This window comes from Cryptomeria japonica, chromosome 6 (genome assembly GCF_030272615.1).
Source record: "Cryptomeria japonica chromosome 6, Sugi_1.0, whole genome shotgun sequence".
Lineage (NCBI taxonomy): Eukaryota > Viridiplantae > Streptophyta > Pinopsida > Cupressales > Cupressaceae > Cryptomeria > Cryptomeria japonica.
The window spans coordinates 400,867,978-400,882,700 of NC_081410.1; the positions used below are offsets into that span (position 1 = coordinate 400,867,978).

Sequence of the window (14,723 nt, forward strand, 5' to 3'; positions counted from 1 at the left end):
AACATTGATCGCTTAACAGGATTCACAAAATATGATGGATGATTTTCTGAAGTATCAAATGTTGCATCTTGCATAAAGTTTTGACTATTTTGCACTTGAACTTTTTGAATTTTGGATCTATTAAATTTTCTCAACAATGCTTCAAAGCTAGAGAACGTCGTGGGGACTCCAATATTTTCTTAGTTTTCTGTCTGTGAGGCGATCATCTGTACTGTGTAAATACTTGTCTTGAGACATGATTCACAACATATCACTGAAGACATGATTCCACTTTACGGATACAAATGGTTAAATCTTGTCTTTTTATACGCAATCCGCACTCAGGTTGTCCTAGTTCAATTATACCTTGACGCTTGTGCTATCTTGCAAAATCAAAAATCATGAAAAAATTTCTTAGGTCGTTATGGTTCAATTATACCATTATGCTTGTATAAATTTTTAACATATCCCAAAATTAATCAATGCTCAATGATGATACATACAAAGAAAGAAAACAACATGTGGCTATATAGGGATGACAAGTACAAAATGAGGATGCTCAAAATCAATTAGTTTCATATCATTTTACAATTAGTTGCATATCAAATCAATTAGTTGCATATCATTTTAAATCTGGCATAAGTATCACATCATATCATTATCATACATCTCATTTTCAAGATACATCTCACATCATATCATTATCATACATCTCATTTTCAAGATACATCTCACATCATATCATTATCATAAATCTCATTTTTCAAGATACATCTCACATCATATCATTATCATACATCTCATTTTCAAGATACATCTCACAAACATCATGCATTATCACATCATATTTATCACATATCACATCACATACAAGCATTGCACCATCATAGAATAAACAAAAGCATGTAGAAAACATAATCCATAACACATCACATGAGGATCAAAGAAAATGGTGTCGTATAAATATCTCAAAAAATGATCAATGTACAAAATATGTCATGTCTGTGCCAACACAACAAAATGATCAAAATACAATGGAGACAATGTCTCTCAAGTATGACTATCTCCTGAAGGAGACAGTCTCGCTGCAGATGTCCCAACACCTAGATCTCCAGGTGGATCCTGTCTAGGAGGCCCTGTCACGCCTCTTCTCTCTGTCCTTGACCCAGTATCTTGAGATCGAATGGATCTCAAAGCGGTGAAACTCTGCACTCAGTGCTCCCTAGGCACTGCATCCTCATAATGGTGTCAGTAATACTCCGCCTCCTTGGCTCTCAAAGCCAACTCTCTCAAGGTGTCTCTCATCGGGCCACTTGTTGTCACTCTCTGCAAACTCGCTGCAAGCTCCTCTGCTCGACCCCGCCGCGCTATCTCAGTATCAAGATCTGTGGTCAGCTGAGTAATCTGACGATGATGCGCCAACAACTGTGTCTGTAATTGCTGCACTAACAACTGCAATGATCTAATCTGAGCATCCTCCACATGCGTCGGAATCCGCATCTGCAAGGGTACCTATGAAGGGGTACCCCCTGTCCCTCTACCTGTCCTCGGTGCAGGTGGAGGTAAAACATCTAACCTCCTCCTCTAGGTTGGTCGTCTAAAGTCATCATACCCTCCCACTGCCGCTATCACCTCCCCAACCCTCTCCTCACCCCCAACTCTGATAGCCAAACCTCCTCTCCGTCTATCCATCACAGCCTGCTGCACAACTCTCTCCGCCTGTATCCCCCTATCACCACCATCTCCACCCCTATCTCCTCTCCTCCCACGATCCAATCTCCCTCTATCTCCTCGCCGACCTCGGCCACCTCCTCCACCATCTCCGCCGTCACCTCCTCCTCCATCACCACCTCCTCCATCACCACCTCCCTCATCTACCTCCTCATCGTCATCAAAAGCCAAAATCATCTTAGCTGGATCTGATATCCTGGCCACTACACGCGCTGCAAAGAGTGCTGCAAACTTGTCAATCATCCCTGCATCCGCTATCTTAGGGGCATAATCCCAAATTTGGCCGGCTAAATGAAAGAACTCCTCCACTGCCACCGCGCTATCAATTGTAGGTCCCCAATCCGGAATATCCTGTCTCCGTCGAGCATAAAAGCATGCTCCTTGTGGAATCCCCTGTTGTTGACCATACTGCCGCAACACTCGGCTATGTAGAAACCTCTCAATAACAAAGGGCATATGCCCTATCAAATATCTAATCATATAAACGTAGGGCATCTCCATCCCATCCTCTGCCCATGCCTCACAACTTGTATATGGTCGCCAGACGACTGTATCAATATCATCTAAAACTCTCCTCCAGTGCTCTAGTTTGCCCAGCTACGCTCGATAACTATCCCTCTGTATTCGTATGCATACGCACACCCAACAGGCCTATCTCTGTCCGCCAGTGGCCTAACTGTGGGAATATGCTCCCATGCCCATACCTGTAGCAGTGTCACTCCAGCTGATAAACTGCCATAACCTAAGTATACCACCTGATCTAAATCCAAGTGGGCCAGCACAGCCGACCCCCATGCAAATCGGTGACCCTGCGTCACCATATCCTCCAGAACCAATCCCCACCCCACTACTAGTCCCTTCGACCTATGGTCGGGACATAAGAACCCACCTATGAAACCTACCAAAACTGATGGTAGAGGAGCGTAATCCAAATCCAAGAACTCCTGCCAGGGGATCTCATACCCGCAAACAGTATCATCCTGCAAGATCCAGCGAAGTGCCTCAGTCCCACCCTCCTCAGTCTGCTCATAGGGTAGCAATGCATCTACCATAGGAATCTGTAGAATCCGGTAACAATCCTCAGGCATCACTATAATCTCGCCTGTCACCAAATGGAAGGTGTTCATATCACTATGCCACCTCTCCGCCAATGCTGTTAATAAACCCCAGTTCACGATAAACCGAGGCATATCTAACAACGAGGTCAGGCCACACCTCTCAATAATGTCTTTATCTACCTGTGTCAATCGTGGTATCAATGACCACGGTCTCGAAAATCGCTCACGTGACTGAACCACTCCAAGATGCTTCTGTCAAAAATCGAAACAAGTCCAATATCAGTGTCCTCATCAAAACATAGATACCAAAATCAAATACATATCAAAACTTGAAACTTTGACAATCTAAATCCAGTTCCACATCATATCGATTCATCAAATCATATCAACTTGTAACACAACTCAAGTTCCACAATCAATGCAGCTTGTAAAACAACTCAAGCTCCCCAATTCATATAAAAAACATTCATATCAAAAACCACAATATATCAAATCCGCATCAAATCTATATCAACTTGAAAAATTGCGAATCAAATCAACTTATATCAAAACTCATATTGGACAACTCATGCGCAGACCGACAATTTGCATCTATCCTGACAGAGTTGGCATCAACCTACCAATTTTCTTCATTCACAAATCACACTATACCAAAATTTTTCCCTATGCGTTAAACAATATTTTCTATGTGCTAAACTGCTTATCATGCGCTACCCTGTCCTCGCTAAGCACTACTAAATCTACCCTATGCGCTAGCCAAAACCTATGCGCTACCCTTTTCTTCCAAAGTGCCACCTAACTTATACTGAGCGCTAAAATACCCTATGCGCTATTCTATCCTGCTCTTGCGCTACATATCTATCCCTATGTGCTAGGTCATTCCTACGCACTATCTAGCCCTACCCATGTGACCTCCTAGAAACCCTATGCGCTACCCGTTTTACCCTTTGCGCTACCCTATGATCCTAGTGCGCTAACCTAACCCTAAGAACTACCCTAACTTGCTGATGCGCTACCCTACACTTTTCAGATGCTACCCTATTTCATTAAACCCTATGCGCTACAAAACCTATCGTATGCGCTATTTATTGACCCTGACACGCTAAACCGACAAATCCGCATGACAAAATTGAAAACATGATAAAAAATGACAAAATAAAAAATCCAAAAGTGGTCAAAAAGGTTGACTTACTGGTGGTCCATACACAACAGGCCTCCGATACCTCTGAACGCGCTCGAATTGATGCAAAGCATAAGGAACCGACATGTTGACTTCTCTCCAAAAATCACTTTCTCCAAGGTTAACAAGCACAAATGAGACAAAAGAAATCATTTTTTCCCTTTATATAGGGTAAATCAAAATTAGGGTTACATGGAGGGACGTAAAAATTGCTCACGATGTCTCCTACCACCCTACCAAATGGCAATATCGGGAGATGAATCAAATTACCACATTCAACATAGACAAAATTTTACAATGCAATGGAATTTATCAAATTTATCTAAATTAAATCAAATTTTCAAAATTTTTGATTCATCTCCCGAGGGGGCATTATCAACATCGTTTATCAAATCTGGGGCACGACATAAAAATTGATCATAACTAAATCATGATGACACATCATTTTCTTTGAATCAACATGTGCACACACATCATTTCAAAGAGGGGCAAAATGTAGACGTATAAAAATGACCATATTCCTAAATGAATATTTTATGTTCATTCCTATATTTTAGTTAAATCTAATTTAACTAAATCATCTACATTCCTCTATTTAATTAAGTAAATTATTCAATTTATTTAATTAAATTCACTTAAGCCCTTTATGTCATTTAATTGAATAAATCATTTTATTTAATTAAAACCCTTCTTCTTACCTTTTAATTAAATTTACATTTAATTAATAGTTTACTCCAAATTGCAACCAAATTGAAATAAAGTAATTTATTTCAATTAATTATACTTTCCCTCACCCACTTGCATTTTCCTACATCTCCCACTTGCATCCTAAACCCTATTCCTAATTTCTTCTAGAATCCATCTAATCCTAATCAATTAACCCCAAACCCATCCATTATCCCTTTTCCCTAAATTTGAGAAGGTCACTTCTCAAATTTGGAGTAAAGTCTTCAAAAGGCATTAAAGCCTTTATCCATGCAACAAGCTAACTTGTTGAATACCCCCAAATTTGGAAGGACTCTTACAAATTTGTCCCCAAAGTCTTCAAACCATTAATGGTTAACTAACCCTTAGTGGCATGGTTAGAGACTTTTTGACTAACTTAACCTCCATCTAACCCAAGGGTCTCATCAAGCATTTATTGCTTTGACCATGGTTATTCCTTTAATCTTTGCACAAGAGTTTACCCCTTGGGTAAAAGCTTTATCCAATGGATAACCCTAACCTAACCTTAACCCCTACCTCCTAAGGTAACCTTCATGTCTTCTCAAGAATTTAATGCTTCTTTCATCTCCTCTCAACTAGTCTTATGTTGACAATTATCACCATTTTATTGGCGAAAATTGTAAACATGGATTGATAACTTTCAATCCCGACCCTTGATTAACTCCTTCAATCTTGACCATCCATTGCCCTATTTTCACTATAAATAGAGCTCTCATTTCTCCATTTTAAAGATCCATGCAAGGTTTTAGTATCTCATTTATGCTCAATTTTATTAACACATCTAGCTTCTCTTTGTAATAGGAATTAATCTAATAAGCATTTTAGACTATTTCCTTTATCATTAGCTTAACTCATAAACTAGTATATCATGTTAGGATAGTATTGCTACTAATCTTGTCATCTTATAATCTAGTTTATTGCATTTGTAGAATCATGCATAGATAGGATGCATTTTCATAACTAAATCAATCATAAGCATCCTTCGTTCTTGCATTTGTCATCCCTAAGCCACTTTTCTCAGTGATCTGAGAGCAAAGGCATTGGCTTGAGGGACCTTGTGAGATAGAGAACCATGGAACCAACCTTGGGAAGATGAGTCATTCTTCATGACTCCATAACTTGCCCCAAGAAGTCCCGTGGGTGTGTGGACAAGCTTCTTTGAACTTCATTTTTTTTAAATTTTAAGTTTCATCACCCTGCTTTTCACACGCACAACAACTAATGAGGTATGTTTAATTTCTCAAGTTGAACCGGTATCAGTAATTGAAGCATGTAAAGATGAATGTTGGTTGAAAGCTATGGAAGAAGAATTATATCAGATAAAAAAGAATAACACATGGACTTTAATTCCCCAATCTAAAAATAAGAATGTTATTGGAACTAAATGGGTTTTTAGGAATAAATTGAATGAAGATGGTCAAGTTGTAAGGAATAAAGCTAGATTGGTTTGTAAAGGATATTCTCAGAAGAAAGAAATTGATTATGGTAAAAATTTTGTACCTGTAGCTAGGATTGAAGTTGTAAGATTATTTCTTGCCTATGTTGCACATAAAAACTACAAGGTTTATCAGATGGATGTTAAGTGTGCCTTTTTGAATGGGGATCTTGATGAGGAAATTTACATTGAGCAACTTGGTGGTTTTTTACTTTCAGATGATAAAAACAAGGTTTGCAGGTTAAGGAAAGCTTTATATGGATTGAAACAAACACCTGGATCTTGGTATGCAAGGTTAGATAAATATCTTTTGAAGCTTGGTTTCACTAAAGGTAATGCTGACAGTAATCTATATTATAAGGTCACTGATGATGATATATTGATTATTAAAGTTTTTGTTGATGACATTATTTTTGGAGGTGAAGATAAGTTGTGCATGGAATTTTTGAAAAATATGGAAAAAAAATTTGAAATGTCTATGATTGAAGAAATGGATTTTTTTTCTTAGGTTTGCAGGTTACTCAGACTGATAAAGGTATTTTCATCTGTCAGACAAAGTATGCTAGGGAATTGTAGAAGAAATTTGGTATGGAAGACGCTAAACCGGTAAGTACTCCTATGGTTACAAGTGAAAAATTGACAAGGAAAGATGTTTTTGCACCGATAAATCCTATAAGATACAAGTCTATGATTGGAGGTCTGCTATATTTGACTCAGACTAGGCCTGACATAATGAATGCTGTTTGTATTGCATCAAGATATTAGAGTGATCCTAGAGAAAATCATGAGAGTGAGGTGAAAAGAATTTTTAGATACTTACAAGGTACATCAGAATATGGTTTGTGGTACCCTAAGAATGATGACTTTGCTTTATGTGCATATACAGATGCTGATTGGGCATGTGATGTTGATGACCGAAAAAGTACTTCCGGTGGAGCTTTCTTTCTTGGGAAGAAATTGGTTTCATGGATCAACAAGAAACAGTCATGTACTTCTTTATCTACTACTGAAGCTGAGTATGTTGCTGTTGGTACTAACTGTACACAAGTTCTATGGATGAAGCAAATGTTGAAGGACATCAAAGTGCATTGCATTGGACCAGTAGTTATTCACTGTGATAACTCTGCTGCTATGGACATAACAAAGAATCCGTTATTTCACTCTAAGACAAAGCACATATCTATCAAGTATAACTTTTTAAAGTAGAAGGTGGAAGAAAATGAGGTTAGACTGGTTTATGTGAACACTAAAGAGCAGATTGCAGATGTTTTCACTAAATATTTGTCTAAAGCATCATTTGAGTACCTCATAGACAGATTAGGGGTTTCTGCCCCTCTGACAAAGAACTGATTGATGCTATTTGGCATCAGTCCGATATGCATTTTCAGAGATATTATTCAATCTAGAATGAATAACATTGATGTGGGGATGCTATTGCTCAGGGGGAGTAGTTAGCCTTGTGATTCAGTGGTTGTTGTTTTTGCTTTGATATCTATGTCAGATTTGTGGCATTGATGTCAAAGGGGGAGAGATATTCATATGAAAAACTTAAGGGATATATATATCAGGGGGAGTAATTTTAGAACTTCATTTCTATATCCTTGGATGGGAGATTTGTTTGGCATTTCTTGGCACTTGGATGTTTTTCACATCTAGTGTTGCCATCAATGCCAAAGGCAGAGATTGTTGGCCATTTGGAGGAATTGATTATGTGTTGCATTGATGTTTTGTCATTGATGTCAACACTAGTTGTTTTGATTGCTTTACCAGTATCCTTTTGGTCCCGATAAGTTGTTTGGTTTCTGGTTGGATTAGACCATGATGATCTGGTATGCTCCGGTATATTTGGGTTATGAAATTGGCTTATTCATGCTACTCAGATTCACGTTCAATCAGTTGGTTTTGATTTGGTGATCAGATGTTATCCTATTTACTAACAAGTTTGGTTTGTTGTTCCGGAGAGGGTTTCACCGATAGAGCTTTATTGAAGATCTTTTATGATATGCATAAGTGGTGTTGGTGCATCTTTTAGTAGAGATTTAGGATGTTGATGGTGATCATGTTCGAGACTTGGTTGATTGGGATTATTGCTTTAGTGTGTGTGGACCTAAATTGGGTCCTGGTTTATCTAGGTTATGGACAGACTTAATGTAACGTGTGGATTGGACCTCTCGATGTGTTTCCGGGATGTCTTATGGGTTGGATATTATTTGTTTGGTCTTTGGCCGACATGTTTTGTAATTATGTAATTATTTTATTGTCTAGTGGTCGACCTAATTGTTTGTGGTCGAGGGTTTGTATATATATGATGTAAGATCTCATTGTAGATCATCATGGGATGGAATAGGAGTGAATAATGTAATAATCATTCAGGTAGAGGATTTGGCCGATCATTGGTGATCGAGTTGGGTTTATGTAAGAGGATTTATTCCTCCGGTATTGAGCTTAACATGGACTGTACTTAGGCATAGGAGATGCTATCTTTGCAGCTCATTCTTTCCTCTGGATTGTAGTCTAGATTTCTATGTAGTCAGTGAGACTCGTTTTGTGATGAGCAGTGTGCTCTAGGCTGTTGGCCTTCCTGCAAGTGCAGGCCCCTCAATTGTAATCACATACTTACTGCAGAAGTATTATCTGACTGTGGGTAGGCTTCCGATCGTGGTTTTTCCCTTTACCGGGTTTTCCACGTACAAATCTTGGTGTCATGTGGATGGTATTTATTCTCTGATTATTGTTTATGTTTAATTGGTTTATCTGCTATCTCGATATTTGGTTTATACATTTCGGTATTGATCTTTTGGGTTCCGGTATTAAAGTTTTAATTTCTTAATGTTCTAGTAATCTGAGACAACTGATTCACCCCCCCTCCCCCCCCTCAGTTGTTTTCCGATTATTTGAACTGTCTAACAAACAAGTGCCTCCATGACATGGCAAAGATTTGAGATGGTAGCCTTATATGAAGACCTCCTAAAGATGGCTAGTTGGAAACACAGATGCAAACAAAATGAGACATGCATTGAATAACTCTATTCCACCACACAATCCACCTAGTTGGCTAAGTAGATTGACATTCAAGATTCTAGATTCTCCTAATATAAGCCAATGTGGGCATATGTATTCAAGCCATATAGGTACATTGAGTTTCTTTCATCCGAGATTATGATGTCTTGTGTCCAAGGTTAAAAATTTAGCAAGAAAGAATGAAAATACCAAGAACCATGCTTAAGAATAACCTGAGCATGATTGACTTAAAAAAATAAAAAAAAGAAGAAACCCCTTGGTGAGGTTCTAAGCGACATCAAGCCGAACGCCATGCAAAACCTAGTTTTTATCATCCCATTCTCTTAGCATGCTTTCGAGGGGTGTTCTCCCTACAAAGTAACTTATAAGAGTATACTCCTCTAATCATTGTCATGCACTATCGAATTTGGGGATCAACAAAACCACATTCGCAAGGTGTACCCCATGGAAGACTTTAAGCACAACTTCCTGGAGCATTTGTTCATGAGAGTCATGTTGCAAGCTACTAAATCATCAACACCAACAAGAATTATTGGGTCAAAGCTACTTAAGGCCATATAAATAAAAATACTTAAAGAAATCACAATAAATAAGAAATGATGAAAAAAATTCTATGCCAATAATGTGATACGACAAAGGGGAGGCCACCTACTTAAAAAAAAAACAAAAAAACTCTAGCAAAGATCTCACATGCAAAAAAGTAAATTTCATGAAAATAAAAGCATTTGTGTCTATTTAATTTTAATATTTCTTCTTGCTTATTGAAAATAAATAAAAAATTAATATATGGATAATACATACATTTAAGATATCAATACTTATAGATTAAACACTAATAGATTAAACATAAAATAAAGAGTATAAAGCAAACAGGAAAATAATTTTGAGTTAGAAACCTGAATTTCCGAATGTGCATTTCATTGCTCTGCAGTCTAAATTACATCGTGTTCTCTATCCAATGGCCTCTTCATTAAAAAATCTGGTCACAGAAAACGCAGAAAAATCCTTCAACACGGACGATGACATTGTGATTTTGGAGGTTCGATCACCTGATGTGGATTTGCAAGTGAATAACACAGACTTGCAAGTTCCAGAAATCTATGCGTGGAAGTTGCAGGCTTCTGACATGCCCCTCTCACAGACACCTGAAATAATAAAGATCCATGTACATCGACATAGGTTGGTATAACACCCTGGATAATCTAAACATATATAATAGTTACAGAACGGTTGATCTAATTTTAAAATGTTCGCAGGCTAATGGAGCACTCTACATACTTCCAATCTTTGTTCGGCGGAAGTTTCAAGTAAGTTCTTCAATTCTCAAGGCTTTTCTAATTGCCTTGTTATTTTTGAATTCTTATAGTGCGTAGATACCACTGTCAAGTAGAGAAATAATTTCAACTTATAGCTCTTTTTTTTCTTTCTTTTTTATTTATTTTTTATTAAAAGGGTAAAAACTTTATTGATAATCAGAGAAGACAAATACAAAGAAATCACAGAGCCCTAGGTTCAAACAGAAAAGGCACCAGCATCACCCAGCATCATAACCATCTATATCCCCAACAAAAATCCTCTCTAAATCCTGGCACTATGTAGGAGAAAGATTCCCCCAACCCTCAATCTTCCAATCCCTATCATGCTCAAAAGCCCACTTGGCCAGACAGTCAGCAGCCCTATTCCACTCATGTGGAATATGGACAAAAGAAATCTGTTCCATCCTAGAACTACTCTGTAAAATCTGTTGAACAACCAATGCAAGCTGCCAGTTCACGTCAGTCATCCTCCTCTCAATCAGCATATTGACAATAACTTGTGAATCTGATTCATAGATAACCTTACGTCACCCCAAAGCATAGACCCGTTCAAGGGCATAAAGAATAGTAAGCCCCTCCATAAAATTGTTACTTTGCTGCCCTTTATGAATGGAAAAGAAGAAAACAGCCTTACCCGACCAGTCTCTGTCCACCCAACCAATCCCAGCTGGTCCAGGATTACCACGCGAGGAAGCATCAGAATTGATTTTCAAGAAATCCATAGGAGGGGGCAGTCATCTACCCTCCCCATGAATCTTCTTCCTCGCACGTCCACTTCTCCTAACACAAGCAGAAACTGGAGACAATCATTGAAAACCCAGTCTGCCCACAATATTAGCATCCCTTCTATCTAGAGGAAACATCACCTCACACTTCGCTTCCGCCTTCTCATGGATCATTCCCACTGCTCTGTGCTAAACTTGTGGGGCCAAAATCCTTTCTCCCCGAAAGATCCTACGATTCCTTTCCAACTAGATCTGCCATAAAATGAAAGTAGGCCGAATACTCCACACAATCTGGAGAAAAGGAGTCAAGGTAGGAGGCTTACCCAAACTTAACCAAAATTCCACCAGGGAAGAAGCGTGAACACAAGGGTGTTTCCAAACACTCCACCAAAAGTGCCAGAGCTAAAGGGAAAAAGGGCACCTAAAAAACAAGTGTGAAGAATCGTCTTCTTTAGTGCCGCACAAAACACACATAGAAGGTCCTTGAAAGCCACGCTTTCGGATATTATCCCAAGTTAAGCATTTGTTCAAAGCCAAAGTCCAAACAAAGCAGTTGCACTTTGGCCAAGAAAATTTGTTCCAGACGAATTTCCACCATCGAACCTCCACACCATTTAGTCGTTGGGACAGTAATTTCTGATATCCACTAGAAACAGTGTAAGCGCCCTTAGGATTCGGGAGCCAAGCCAGTCTATCATTCTCCTTAAGGGAGCTACAATACCTCTGGGCCAATATGCCATACAGATCTGGACGATCCTACTCCATACCAACCGCAGGCCATTCACTAGGGACCTTCCATCTTGCCACCTCCATCTACCCAATCTACGTGAAGGACTTGAAGTCACTCACTCTTGACTAGCCAGCCGCAAGAAACTGCTGGCATAAGTTTAACAAATTAGGATACTGGGTAATAATGGGAGGAAAGCCATCCCAGGAGTCAAGCCAAAAGAGAGCCTTCTCCCCCCTCTTGCAAATCTAGAATAGACCCGAATCAGTGCCGCTTCCTTCTTAAGCGTGCTCCAAATCCCTGTACCCTTCCCAGCAAGAGGGTACCTTGGGATATCCTCCTTTGGAACTCCCATCAAATACTTGTGAGCCAAAATCCTAGCCCAGACTTGATCCCGATCCACAGACCACCTCCAATACAACTTTGCCGCCAATGCCAACCCAGTCAAAGTAGATTGCCTTAGACCTAACCCTCCAAACTGCTTCGGACTACAAACTGTCTCCCACTTAACAAGGCTCCACTTCGAAGAACACAAGTTGCCTGCCCGAAGGAACCGCCTTGCTAAGGCATCCAACTCCTTAACAAATCCCATAGGGGCCACCTGGATCAGGCATCTATAAATAGGAAGAACCTGCACCACCAACTTGAGTAACTGAACTCGTCCAGCAAAAGATAACCACCTGTGAGTCCAATGGTTCACCTTCATATGGAACTTATCACTGATACGCTGCCAAGACTCCCTAGGAAGACTTCCTGAAGAGATTGGGATACCCAGGTACTTCAAGGGAAGAGAGCCAATCTGAAACCTCAAAATATGAGCAATCCTCAATTGAATAGGCCTCGGCATATTGAAGAAGAAGATGGAAGATTTATCTTCATTAATCAGCTGACCAGAAGCTACTAGATAGACATCCAAAGCCTTGTGCAAATTCGTGGCCTCTCTAATCTGAGCCAGACCCATTAAAGCAGTATCATCCACAAACTGAAGGTGAGATTGCGGGGGCATGCCATCTCCCCATCTCCATCCATGGATAAGACCCCTCCCCACATTATTCTTCAAAAGTCTCCCCATCCCTTCCACAAGTAAAATAAACAGATAAGGCGAAAGAGTGCCCCCGTGCCTCAAACCCCTTGAAGCTCCAAAAAGTTCAGTGGGCTCACCATTGATCAAGACTGAAAAAGATGTAGAGGTGACACAACTCATAACCTATTGTATCCAATCCTCAGCAAACCCAAAGGCACCCAGAACTTTTCGAAGGAAGGACCACCTAACTCTATCATAGGCCTTCGCCATATCTAGTATAATGAACATAGCCTTGTCCTTAGAAACAACCATAGAGTGAATAGTTTCAGTAGCAATGACCACCCCATCTAGAATCTGCCTTCCTTCCACAAAGCCACTCTGCTCCTCCAAAATTAGATACTTAAGCCACTTTTTCAGTCTATCAGCGAGCAGTTTGGAGATAACTTTATAGATGACATTGCAAAGAGCTATGGGGCAAAATTGACTTAATCGATCAGCACCTTCACACTTGAGGATAAGCGCCAAGAAAGTAGTTTTCAAGGCATAGAGCATTTGCTTGTTTCTTTGGGACTACCTCGAGTAAGTCCATCTTAAGAATATCCCAGAATTCCTGAAAAAACTCGGTGGGGAAACTATCTGGCTCTGGAGCTTTCCCTTTCTTCATTTGGAAAACAATCCTTTCCAACTCATCAAGTGTGATATAACCCATAAGCTGCTCATTCATCTCCCTAGTGACTAGAGCAGGGATGCAAGAGAAGACCCAGGCTTCCTCCTCCGAGCCTCCTTGAGCTTCCTCTGTAAAAAGACAAGCAAAATAGTGGACAGCCTCTCTAGAGATATCATGTAAAGAAGCCAACTGTTCGCCCCTATCATTGAAAAGGATAGGGATAGAATTGCCATGTCTCCTGGCTCTCACATAATGAAAGAAGAAAGTAGTATTATTATCTTCTGCTTGCAACCACTCAATCCTTGCCCTTTGTTTCTAGTAAACTTCCTCCCTAATCTCACATTCTTCCAGATTCTTCACCGCCTTAGCTTCCTTTTTGCTCAGAACCTCAGATAAACCAAACTCTCTTATTTCCCTAGTAATGACATCCAACTTCGAATGGGTAGCAGCCTTAGCATGAAAGATGTTTCCAAAACACTGGTGATTCCAACGTTTAAGTTGATACTTAACATATTGCAACAGTTTGGCAAAGGTATACATAGCAGTACCAAAGGCAGGTCTACCATTCCTCCACCAATCTGCCACATAATCATGCAAAGAGAGGTCTCGAAGCCACATAAGCTGAAATTTGAAGGGAGGAGAACGAGAGATCCGAGCAAAAGAGACCAAGAGCTTAATCAGCCAGTGATCTTGTTAGGGTTTCAAGCAGATCCGAAGCAAATATGAACTAACAATTATATGCAGATTTAAATACAAAAGATAAAGGAATAAAATAGGACACAGATAACACAGAGATTTAACGTGGTTCACCCAGAATGGGTTACGTCCACCATACACAGCCGTCCAATCTTTCTTATTATCTAGCAAAAATAGTACATCGACCTTACAATGCCTTAAGCATCCCAGCCGCTTATAACATCCATTTTTAGGGCAAAAACAAAGTCGGTCTTTTTAGGGTTTTATTACAATGTTGGTTTTCATCAACAAAAAAAAATAGCCAAATTTTTTTTTTTCTCGGGGGCTCCCGCCCTCGAACCCCCGCTTTTCTCGGGGGCTGCCGCCCCCGAACCCTTGCCCGACGCTCGGCTCGGCCCCAGACCCCGGCAAGGATACGTGCTGAGTGTACAATACTTT

At 39.8% G+C, this 14,723-nt stretch overlaps 1 protein-coding gene across 1 annotated transcript in view; it reads left to right on the forward strand.

Moving 5' to 3' along the window:
* The first annotated feature begins 10,036 nt into the window (after positions 1-10,036).
* The window catches only part of LOC131065827 (BTB/POZ domain-containing protein FBL11), a 149,559-nt gene continuing 144,872 nt past the window's right edge, over positions 10,037-14,723 (forward strand). Inside the window, exons 1-2 of the mRNA XM_059222065.1 lie at positions 10,037-10,309; positions 10,387-10,437. Coding sequence (XP_059078048.1) covers positions 10,089-10,309; positions 10,387-10,437 — 272 coding nt within the window. The 5' untranslated portion in view covers positions 10,037-10,088. The remainder of the gene's footprint in view (positions 10,310-10,386; positions 10,438-14,723) is intronic.